General features: G+C 53.1%; 3 protein-coding genes across 3 annotated transcripts; all 3 read left to right on the forward strand.

Annotated features, from left to right (window-relative positions):
• Nucleotides 1-5217: 5217 nt before the first annotated feature.
• TPK2_2 (putative serine/threonine protein kinase) lies at nucleotides 5218-7152 on the forward strand (the record flags this gene model as incomplete). The annotated part of the gene is made up of 1 exon (XM_046089825.1): nucleotides 5218-7152. The coding sequence occupies one exon, from the start codon at nucleotides 5218-5220 to the stop codon at nucleotides 7150-7152; it is 1935 nt and encodes a 644-aa protein (XP_045945797.1).
• Nucleotides 7153-8404: 1252 nt separating this feature from the next.
• LDX57_008100 (Sad1/UNC domain protein) lies at nucleotides 8405-10984 on the forward strand (the record flags this gene model as incomplete). Its single annotated transcript, XM_046089826.1, has 1 exon — nucleotides 8405-10984. One exon carries the CDS (start codon nucleotides 8405-8407, stop codon nucleotides 10982-10984), a length of 2580 nt encoding a protein of 859 aa, XP_045945798.1.
• A 295-nt stretch (nucleotides 10985-11279) lies between these two features.
• LDX57_008101 (Spo12 family protein) lies at nucleotides 11280-11755 on the forward strand (the record flags this gene model as incomplete). Its single annotated transcript, XM_046089827.1, has 3 exons — nucleotides 11280-11434; nucleotides 11490-11579; nucleotides 11653-11755. 3 exons carry the CDS (start codon nucleotides 11280-11282, stop codon nucleotides 11753-11755), a joined length of 348 nt encoding a protein of 115 aa, XP_045945799.1.
• Between the last annotated feature and the right edge of the window lie 392 nt (nucleotides 11756-12147).

Below are 12147 nucleotides of genomic sequence, written 5' to 3' on the forward strand. Positions count from 1 at the left end.
ATCGATTCCCGAGGTGGAGAAGTGGGAGTTTGGATATTCAGCATCCGTATCTGGGGGCAAACCCAGGGAGTGGGACTGAAAGACATGGAGAGATTGATGGCATCAACAGTACTCTGTACACAGGACGATTGACATAAGAACCAAACAAACAAACCAAAGGACCAGTCATGTGCTTGCCAATCCGGGGAACAGGGAAGATCCTCCTTTTGGGAAAGCCCCGAGTCGGGGAATTCCCACCGTGCGGGGTAACTACATATTGTTTGCCCGTTGCGATGTATCACCTCTTAGATATCAGTATGCAAGTGTACATCCGTACATGATGATGCGATTTCTATCCGGACCCCGGAGTTGTGATATGCACTCCTTCAAAGGGCTGGACACCACTCCTCATTCAGGAGGCCGTTGCTGATAGCGATAAGATCAACAAACGACAGGATTGGGAAATCGATCCACGATCATCGCCACATTCTCGATAGTTACCTAGTTACCCCAGAAAAGGGGGGCCATGACCAGGACCCTGGCACCTCCTGTAATCAGGACTTCCCGGGGACTTTCCAGGGATGGGTAGCCAGCGTAGAAAAGGTAGTTATCTGCCCCTTATTCCCCTTATTAAAACGAAACCCAATCATCGTCATCGGCATGGCTGATTGTTATCATCATGATGTGGCCAGCCTCTCCAAGGACCGCGAGGGCCGTGCTACAGAATGGCATGGAAAGCCATGGAAGGAGGAGGACGAACGAATCCAGAGTCAGCTGTCACCTCCCCATGAACATTCACGAGGATGCTCATAGGTGGCTCAGAAGAGCTCTTCTCGAGGTGGTGGGAGCTTCCAGGGATCGCGTGATGCCCGCGTTCATCTCATCAAATGATTATCGAGCGGCCTCGTAAAGTGTCAATAAACACTGCCTTTACTACTCCGTACTTACTCAGTAAACCCTCGTCCTCTCCAATCTAAACTTTCCAGCTCGTGGATGTGCCCCGACCTCCTGCCTATCCGAGTAACAAGTAGGGTGCTCCCAGTCTCGACAGTTCATGCTCCCGCTGAATGGCCCCCATTCCACGCTGTCAAATTCGAACCTTTTGTGATCGAATAAGAATCAATGTCAACGAGATGCTGAGCCCAAAAATGAGCAAGAAAATAAGTTAGATGGATACTGAGTACGGAGTAAGATTGAAACGAAATGAAACCAGTAAATAAAAGATAAATAAATAAATTAAAAAAAAAAATCAAGAGGATTAATTCCCTTCTTCGGCAGCAGGCGCAGGAGAGACACGCAACGCCGGCCTGCAAGGACAAACCTTGCAGGCAACACCCCGGGAGGCGGTCAAGCTGTGGTCCTTCACCGCCAACCTCCAGATACCTCGGTGCCCATACATGCCTCTATGGTCAGGCAGGTACCTTGGGTAACCACCCGCCTACATGCATACCGGAGACATACCAGCCACGGGGGTTTCTACCTGCCTAGTGTAGTGTCTACACGGGAACGCATCTAACACACCCGGTCCAAACTCCAAGCGCCAACCAGGGGGAGGGGCGCTTGATGGACGGGCATTATTGATTGTTTCCAGGCCGCTTCATAACTCCATAACATCATATGGTTATCTCTCCCCTCCTCCTCTCCCCCGCCTTGACATACGATCATCACTCTTCAACGAGAGGGAAAATCCCCGCAGTCTCTCTGCCGCGCGATAAGGGATTGAATGTTGATCACGCAAGCTGTGCCACACAAAGCCGTTGTTGAGTTGTTTGCCTCTCTCTCATGGGGTTTCCCTGGGACTGGCGGGACTTGAACCACGAGAATGTAAACTCTACCAGGCCGGTCTCAAAATATGGACTGGAACCCCAGCAGAAATTGATTCGGGACGATTCACCTGATCGCTCCTGATAAGAGATAGGATAGATAGCGGTACGCCGTAACGGAAGAGGTACTGTGACTGCGCCGTCCAAAGTACACCGGAGTAGTCAATCACCAACGGCGCTTGCTACAGCGCTGATAATGATAATCGACCAATCTGTAACATCTTAAGTGTACACATAATACTAAGTTGCACCGTCATCGTCTCAAAATTAATCTGCGACCACCTCATCTTCCCCATACGCCCCTAAATCCGGAATGATCATCCTGGCTGCCCCGGGAATTATTTTTATTTTTTATTTCTATTCTTCGAATTTCCCCAACGAATGGTGCAATTATTGGCCACGACACCTCCAACTTGGGTGCTGGCGTCATGCAGCCTGGAAATAGTACCAACTCGTCCCCCCCTGATTGGCCTCTCGGGGCCTAGTGCCAGCGCACTCAGCCGGAATGGGAGTAGCGCCTTCCGCCACCCAATGCTCCGCCATCGACCGGAGGGGGACTAGACCCGATGAAAATGGAAGCATCAGTCATCACCTGTCCGGCTGCCTAGGTGGGGTCCGCCAGGATGAATCCGGTCTAGTCCCTTCTACGCTGTAGGGGGAGGGGGCGCCCGGCGGTTGATCCTCGACGGGGGTTTCTCGTAGTTGTGCAACTGGTGCATTAGTATTATTACGAGTGTTATGTTCTCTGGACTTGGGGTGACGAAAAGGTGCTTTCCCGCCGAGACCCTTGTCCGGACCTGCAGGAACCTTTCCTTTAGTTGACCCCCAGTTACATTCCGGGATGCTTGCCTGGGCAGCCAGGTCTCCCTGCCTTACGAGTACTCAGCACTCAGTAACTCTACTCAAGGCCAAAATTTAAATAATCAAAACAAAACCTTTACAGAGTACCTACTAAGTATGTCTATTACTCCATGTAGCGTGCCTAGTACCCCGTAAGTCGTGATGATCGATGTTGATTCCTGTCTCCGAAAAGTTAAACTATGTCGCAACTATAATCTTAGGGGGGAAGTGAGCAGATAAGTAGCCCCAAGTGACTATCTGATACTAAACTTTGTGGTTTGGAGTAGTACCTGGAACACATGGTCCTCCAGTCCTGTATGCCGGTCTTCCCTATCACGACAGATCCCCGGGGCAATTGTTTGCTCTGCGTAGCATACTTTCTTACCTGCCAGCCTGCCAGCCTGCCGGTTGCGCAATTAATCATGGCGTATGAGGTAATTAGTGAACGGAATGAGAATTCTAGATTCCAGCCACGGCATGACAGCTACCACCGCGGATGACTCGTCGGTGGATTATGAATCGTAAGAGCGAAAGATGTCGTAATGGCTGTACAGCGAGGTACTGAAACCGTTCCCAGGTCGGAAGTGCGTGCCTTCTCCGAACTGAACTCAGCCTGAGCATTATGTAATTGCTTTCTGATCACCACCGAGGGAGAGGTTGGGCGATACTTACGACGTATGTACCTGATGATTATGTTTTTCTTTTATTTTTCTCTCATTTTCATTTCCACCGAATACTCAGTAAATTCTCTGAGTTTTTACGAAGTAGGTAGAGAAACTCATGACGAGGGCCGATCGTTTCGCTGGCAGCGCAACAGATGAATCATTCAGGGGGGGTCGATGGATGCAGGTCGAGAAGGTCCCCTACGACCCTAAGCCGGATTCGGACAGTTGGTGGGCCGACCGGAGATCGCACGTATTGTACCCGTAATCCACGAGGTACGGTAACCGTCTGGCGTCATTGGCCGGCGGGGCACCCACCTTTTGGGCCAAGGTGGTCACTCCATGGAAAAGCCGAGCTGCGACGCTTCTCGCTCGTTCGCCCATCTTCTCGCCTTCGCCGCAGTGACTGGTTTCTCCACTCCCTCCCCCCCCCCATCCAAAGTTCCGACTGCCGTCTCGCCTTTCATTCGACCCTTTCGCCCCTCAACCGACTCCATTATTACCTATCAACGACGACCTGCCAGTCCGACCTGCTATCATCCGGACCTCCTTATCCCTATCGCCTGCCAACTTATCCGCGCTCCCCGTCCCATCCCATCCCCATCCCGTCCCTTCCCTACCTACCTACTTCCTTCCCCTTCCTCTCATCATCATCATCATCATCATCATCTCTCCCATCTCCTCGTCCCATCTCCCATCTTCACCGACTTCATCACTCCTACCTTCTTCCTCCTTCCCACTTCCCTTCCTCTCGCCTCCCGTCGCCTCTCGTCAACTCTCCATCTAAAGCGCTCTCGGGCTTTATCAGACTCATCTCAACTTCGCCCTCAACTTTCTGTCAACAGCGAGACAATACCTATACAAGGCCTTGATTTAGTTCAGAATCAGCTTGTCCTCGGTTTCATTGTGGAAAATTAAACTAGGAAAAAAAAAAAAAGAAAACCCCCATTTTCAATAATCGTTTCACTCGCCTCTCGTCCGCTGCCTTGTTCCGGGACCTTCGAACACCTACCGTGACTCATATCAAGCCAATTACCTCTCTTAAAGTCACTGCGGACCCACGACGCTTCGTCTCTCTGCCATTCATCCTCCGAAGTTCTGCTACGTTTCAATCGCCCATTGATACTACGTGTGAGGATCTCGATTTGCTCCGGAGTTCGACGCTTGCTTAGTTGTCAACCTCCTTCGCCTCTCCCTGGGCCGGGTGCTGGTATTCGGATCTTCAACCTGCCCAAGCATCAGGGCTGAAGACGCCTGGTACCAGCTGTCCAGAGCCTCAGCATTGTTTATATATCACCTCCGCCTTCCCTCCCGCCTTGGGTTTTGTTGTCTCAGGCAAACCTATGACTCTGTCGTCATAGCTCAACCTCGATTCCTTTCCTGAGTCACGACAACTTCGGTCCTTCAACCTGGTGTTCGAAGGCCGTTTTATATTTTCCCTTTCACGAGCCTTGTTTATACATCCAGCATAAAAAATTACGATATTACGCAGCGTTTTTCCGTCTCTTCGATTTGTTCCCTTCCGTGTCCCTCTCGCCGGACACTGTCTTTCTCTTCGACACACTCTTTCAGTTTTCATAACTTGTCAGCATTTGGCTTTTGCCCTCAACTCTTGCAAGACGATATACCGATGAACCTATAACAGTCCTTTCAAATTTCCTAGTGTTGTCAACCCTCGCCGGTTCCTGAACTGCGCTTCGTGCCTACTCTTTTTTTGACTTTCTTTTGTGATCATATCCTCACTTTCGATATTTATATGAGACTTTGAGCCAACAGTCTACTGCTTTGTTTTCATTTCTTTTCTGCTCTCCTCACTTGCATTTCATTATTCTTCTCTTCTTGGTTTCTCTCGGAGGTCAACGTCTCGTTGGAATCGCGGACTCGTCTTCCTCATTTGAATACCTTCACACGCAATGGATTGCCTCAAGAACACTTTCATCAAGGGCCAGCTTTTGGATGGTCGATTTCGCACGGTTGCCCCGTTGAACCATGGATCCTTTGGGATGGTCTTCCTTGCGACCGATATCCAGACTGGTCAAGATGTTGCCATCAAATGTATGCTCAAGCCGTCGGGTGACGCCGTCATCCAGCCTGCCTTCGACGCTCGTTTCGAGGAGCTCAACAGTCACCGCCGCCTTGGGTATCACCCCAACATCGTCAACCTTGTCCACTATTTCGAAACCGATGCACACATGTATCTTGTTCTGGAATATTGCGCCAACGGGGACCTGTACGAGGCTATCAGACTCAACCGCGGACCCCTCGAGACCGAGCACGTGCGTGATTTCATGCTGCAGCTCGTCAGTGCCGTCGAATACATGCACGCGAATGGCTTGTACCATCGCGATATCAAGCCCGAGAACATCTTCTTGGCCCAGGATGGGTCCATGAAACTCGGTGACTTGGGCCTGGTTACTCGTGATGCCTGGAGCTACGAGGCCTGCGTTGGGAGTGATCGCTACATGGCTCCGGAGCAGTATGATCCTGCCTCCAACGGCTACTCTCCCGCCAAGGCCGACATTTGGGCGATCGGCATCTGCCTGCTCAATGTTCTCTTCGCACGCAACCCGTTCGCCACGCCGACTGAATCCGACGTGCTATTTGCGGACTACGTTCGGGACCGACAGTCTCTCTTCGATATCTTCACCAACATGTCCCAGGACACCTTCGAGATATTGAGATATGCCTTGGCTATTGATCCCGAGAAGCGCTCGCTTGCTGGCGTTCGCGACGCCATCCGACGCACCGTCTCTTTCACCACTGATGACGATGAACTGGATGAATTCTGCGTCGACGACCGCGAAGTGGTACCCGCAAGCGCCAACCGCGAGCCCCTCCGCACGCCCTCCATCTCGAGCCCCCATATCAACCAAGGCGACTCGTTCCCGTGGGCCAAGGCCCTTCAATCCAGCCCTCCCCAGGCTATCCGTCAACTCTCCGCCATCCCAGACAACGAAAGCTATTCGGAAGATCTCTTCCCCCCATCCGAGACTGCCGGCACCTCTTGGTTCTCCGTCCAGCAAGGTACCCCCTCGATGGCGTCTCTTCTCGAATCTGCTCTTGGCGACTCATTCCGTTCCACCGCTATTCACAAGCCTGAGCCTCGGTTCCCCCCGCCATCCGATCCTGTCCCGATTACTGGATCTCTGCCAAGTCATGCGACCAAACCTCTGCCGTCCTTGTCCATGGTGTTTGGCCGGAACAAGCAAGACCAGATTTCGAAGAGTTGGAGCGATCTGTGGGATGAGGAGGAGGAATCCGAGGGCGAAGACGTTGCGTTGCAGGCACGACGCGAACAAAACTCTCGGAGCTGGAGTCACGAAAGCAACACTCCCGAGCTGTCGGGGCCTCTGCATAGCCTCGGAGATGCTCGCACCTCCTCTATCCTGAATGTTCGCGCTCAACACCTCGGAGAGCCAATTCACGACTCGGACGAATTCGACGAGAAGCCGATGCTCGGTAAGCCTGGGGTCACCCCTCTCGCGACGCCGCCTCAATCACCGGACAGCTCCCCCAAGAAGGGCAGTCTCGACAAATGGGCAGCACTGGGCGATAAGCGAAGGAACTACAAATCGCCCAGCGTTCCATTTGGGCAGAAGTCGTTCCAAACCAACATGGCCCGCCGCAAGGATTGGGGTCTCGGTTCTTCGGGCTTTGACTACGGCTCTTGGGCCAAGAAGGATGCTCAACCTATTCAGGGCCGCCGCCGCCGCCCATTCCTGGAGAAGGGCTGGCGGCGTGATGCCATGGAGTCCCCCAAGTCTAATGTGAAGTCCTTTAATAGCTACGATGGTAGCGTCGACGAAGATCTTGATCTCGTTGGTGGCTGGCACGACCTGCATCTCTAACTTCGGCCGGAGTTGCGTCGTCTAATTCGCCAACTTGCGAACCTGTCCTCGTCCTGCTGTTCCGCATAATACTCGCTTGGGAAGAAAAGCCGAGAAAACCACACAATCCGTTCCAAATCTTCGTGTTCCTTTTATCTCATTCTCCTTTCCTCTTTATTATCTTACACAACAATTTTATTCTCCGCTCGGTCGATTATCTTCTAACAGAAATTATGATTCCAACATTAACACCTTTGCTTCTTCTTTTACCTCTTCTCATGTGATAGATCCTTTGTACGCGGCTTCTACACATTTGACGTTCGTGTTTCCTCTTCCACTCTTGTATACTATTTCAGCACTCTTCGAACAAGGACGCGGTGGCGACGAGCAGTTCAAAAGTGACATATCAATTGGTAGCCTGGAGGAGATGACATCCTGGGGAAGTTTGAAAAATGTTCGTTTATATCAGGACGCAAAAAGGTTCAACGTGAACGGGGGGCAGAACTGGCGGCGCAACGGGCGAGGCGATCACAACAATTATCAACTACAACCAATACAAGAAAGAAAGCAACAAAAAAGCTACGAGAATGGTTTTCCTTTCCCCTTCATTCTTTCGTTTGGATCTACCCGAGGACACAGGTGTACTGGACTGGTTTCTCTGTACTGTAATTAGCTGGGACAATCAAGCGGGAGAAGTGGGCCGGGGCTATTGATAGGATTCAAGTCAACAAAGCAAAAGTGACTCGTACATCTGTTCAACATTGTATGTGTATATGTGTGTCAAGTATCCTCGATTTCAGCACCCATTTGTGATGATGTAGATACAGTCCTCCGTAGAGACAAGGCGGTGTGGACAGGCGGTGAGCGCCCTCCCCGTGCGGAGAAGACAGATAAGTTTGGTTATGGGTCCGAGCCGGTTTCCTCGCGAAAGCCAAACGTTGCTGCAATATCTCCGACGCCCGCGAGCTGTTGAGCTGTTGAGCTCCTCGCCCTCTTGCGTACAATTAATTGCCTACTGGCTGCCGACATTAATTCTGTAGTGTCCCCCCCCTTCTGTTTGCGTCTTTTTCTCTCTGGTCACCGATTGGCTAGCCTTTCCCCGAGCTTGATTGCTAATTACCTCACTTGTGATCTACAGAAGACGATGCATATGCGACGCTCCCTGACTTAGTCGAGTGACCCCAACGAGACGCCCACCCATCCAGCCGGCTCGGTGCCTCTCGATCTCGGTGGTGTGATACGAACATCAACAAAAAAAATTTAACCGGATCAGATGATGTTGGTTGCTCCGTGGACCACCAGTTCCGTCGCGGTGGCCGCACTGGCCTCGAGCTGGATTCAAGGCGCCGTGGGAGAGAACACGCCACCTATCTGCCTGGCACGCGACTGGCGAGAGGCCGAGGCCGGGTTCATCCAGTGGCCTGTTTGCGTTGAGACGCGGTGGCAACGGACGCCAGAACTAGACTCCTCCCACACCGCTACTGAGGGGCCGACCAAGGGCGACGACGCCGACGCAGTCAAAATCTCGGAGACCGCGGCGGCTGCACCGACGGAACGGCAGGACCACGAGCTGGACACCGACTCGCTCCTGGACAACGCCAACTTCTTGTCCTTCGAGGACTGGAAAAAGCAGAATCTAGCCAAGGCCGGACAGTCGGCTGATGTCGGAGGGAGCAGGCGTGCGGGCGCGGCCGGTAAGGAAGACCGCCGCCGGCCCACGGGGATCAACAATGCGTTGGACTCGCTCGGGGATGATGGTGAGATCGAGCTCGATTTCGGCGGGTTCGGCGCAGACACGGCCGAAACTGCGAGACCGACGTCATGGGCGCCTGAGGCGCGGAAGACGGATGACGACGATGACGCCCGCGAGAAGACGGACCAAGAGCGAGCAGATTCTCTCGCACATGGCATATCGCCGGCGGGTGTAGCTCGTCGAAAGGACGCTGGGACCACGTGCAAGGAGCGGTTCAACTATGCGTCGTTCGATTGCGCGGCTACGGTTCTCAAGACGAACCCCGAGTGCAAAGGCTCGTCGTCGGTGTTGATCGAGAACAAAGACAGCTATATGCTGAATGAGTGTCGCGCCAACAACAAGTTCCTGATTTTGGAATTGTGCGATGACATTCTGGTGGACACGGTGGTCCTGGCCAACTACGAGTTTTTCAGCTCCATCTTCCACACCTTTCGGGTCAGCGTCTCCGATCGGTACCCGGCCAAACTGGATCAATGGAGGGAGCTTGGAATCTACGAAGCCAGGAATACTCGGGAGGTGCAGGCATTTGCGGTAGAGAATCCGCTCATTTGGGCTCGGTATTTGAAGATCGAGTTCCTGACTCACTACGGCCATGAGTTCTACTGCCCGCTCAGTTTGATCCGGGTGCATGGCACTACGATGATGGAGGAGTATAAGCACGATGGTGAGAGTAGCAGAGTCGACGATGACGTCTCCGAGGAAACGCTTGAACCGAGCCCTGTGGAACATGATGTGAAGCCGGAGAAGGGCGCGGAGTCTTTCACGCAGGGAGCCGAGACTGCCCCGGTAGAAGAGCCGGATCCGATACCCTCAGACCAAGTCGTTTGCTTCAATCCGGCCGGAGAGGTCGAGGTTCAACTACTGCCAGCACCCTGGAGCACCATAGATACGTGCAGTGCGCGGGGCGCCTCAACTGACCCGGTTGAACTGGACGGAGAAGTGACCGCGACATACCAGAACCCCCCGCGTACGAGCGAGGCACCAATCATCCGCACAGAGGTGCCTGCGCCCCCAGTAACAGCTTCAGATGCCCCTACAACGGAAGCCGTTGGAGAGGCGAAGTCTACGGCGTCTGCGGAAACGACCGTGGTGCCTTCCCCTGCTTCGTCTCCGCCACCACCGTCCCCGGACCCTGCAGCACAGAATGCGACCGCTGAATCGGTGCCGCGAGCGACAGGTACGGTAGTGAAGGATGAGCCCAGTGGTGGATCGGAGTCGGTGCGTCCGGCGGCGGTTCAGCCTCCCTCGCCAAATCCAACGACGCAGGAGTCTTTTTTCAAATCGGTCAATAAGCGGCTGCAAATGCTGGAGTCCAATTCCACGCTCTCGCTGCTTTACATCGAAGAGCAGTCCCGGATTCTGCGTGATGCATTCAGCAAGGTCGAGAAGCGGCAATTGGGGAAAACCTCGACGTTTCTGGAGAATCTGAACGTGACGGTTCTGAACGAGCTGAAACAGTTCCGTGAGCAATACGACCACGTCTGGAAGAGCGTTGCGCTGGAATTCGAGCACCAGCGGATTCAATATCACCAAGAAATCTATTCCATCAGCACACAATTGGGCGTGCTCGCCGACGAGCTTGTATTCCAGAAGCGAGTCTCCGTCATCCAGAGCATCATGGTCCTCTTTTGCTTCGCGCTGGTGCTCTTCTCGCGCGGCGCGGTCAGTAGCTACATGGAACTCCCCAGCGTACAGAACATGGTGTCCCGGTCCTACAGCCTCCGATCTTCGTCTCCCCTGTTTGGCTCCCCGTCGATGAGTCCCAGCTCGACTCGACCGACCTCGTCCCACCGAGGGCAGGGTCATCGACGAAATCTATCGGACGATTCGCAGGACGGGCCTCTCAGTCCGACCGCCGCTTATGCGCCTCCCACGCCCCCCTCGGAGCCGTCCAGCCCGGAGGTGGAGGAGGCAGAGGTGGACAGGGCGACCGTAGATGCCATAGACGCCGAGGTGGCACCGCCATTCCGGTCGCACAGCAGTCCGCCGGTGTTGACGGGGGACGAGGAACTCGCGGATGACGCGAGCGTGGAATCCTGCGAGTCGGTGGCGGCAGCAGTGACCCCAGCGACCGAGACACGAGACAGGCGAAGACAATGAAACCTGGCATGCAGATCCGACAAACGTCATGGTGAAAGGGAGAGTTCCGAAGTGAAAGTTGGGTGGAAAGGGCCGAGTAAAGTTGGTTGCCAGGCCAACAATCGTTTGGGGCCGCACTTTCATTCTTTGCCGCCCCGTCGACCTTCTTCTTCCCTCACTTTTCTTCCCTCGTCTTTCTGCCAGCACTTTTTTTCTCCCCCACTCATCTGCCATCTTCAAATCAACCAACAGAAGAAAGAAAAGAAGTGAAAGAAAGCATTCAGACTCAAATCTCAATTTCCATAACCACGTCGCCATGGACTCCCCCTCGCATCCCCTCACCGATCGCTCCACCAACACGCATCTGGTCAACGCCGACAAGGCCCAAGAGCTCAAGAACGCCCCGGCCAACATGAACTCCATGGAATATCATCGTGCAGTGCTGCAAGGGAAATTGGACAGCGGCGACAAGTGAGTAATACGACGGCATGTGTTGGAAACCAGACCCTGACTGACTCCTACCCAGGCAACCCGCCAACTACGTTTCTCCGTCGGATGACATTATGAGCCCCTGCTCGAAGAAGCTGAGTGATCTGAAGGGCAAGCGCTTCAAGAAGTATGTTCTCGGTCTTGTTTTGGTGCTAGTCAACAACTTTCATCAGTTCGAGAACTAACGCGCTTGATTACAGTGCCGGAAAGCCCCAGTCGCTCTTCGCCAAACTGGGCAAGAAGAACTTCGAACAGTCGTCAGCAGAGCATGGCCACCCGAAGAGCACCGAGTCGAGCTCGTGAAATTATTGAATGGAACGAATTGGATGAGATTCAGGGTGGCTGCCCGCAACGGCGCCAGTCGTATGATTGAATGGAGACTCGGCGCAGATGGGCCTAATATTTGCTTTGCTTCTGGACTTTGATTATTCTTCTTGTGTCTTTTACTTCGTTTCATACCTTCTTCAGGGTTTTGGTCTGGTGTTTGGATGGATTCTTGGGGGTCACTATTTGTTTTTTATGTTATTTTCTCTGGTTCACCGGGCTGTGTGTTATTGTGTCTGCATAGAAGGACTGGGATACTCAATTGGGACTGGAATTACGAATGGAATACCGACTCTTGTCATTTGTGCTTGTACAGGGATCCGCGTAGCCATTACATTGTTCAATAATCCATCCGGTCAGCCCATTCCTTC

The sequence above is a fragment of the Aspergillus melleus genome (assembly GCF_016097325.1).
Source record: "Aspergillus melleus strain CBS 546.65 chromosome Unknown contig4, whole genome shotgun sequence".
Lineage (NCBI taxonomy): Eukaryota > Fungi > Ascomycota > Eurotiomycetes > Eurotiales > Aspergillaceae > Aspergillus > Aspergillus melleus.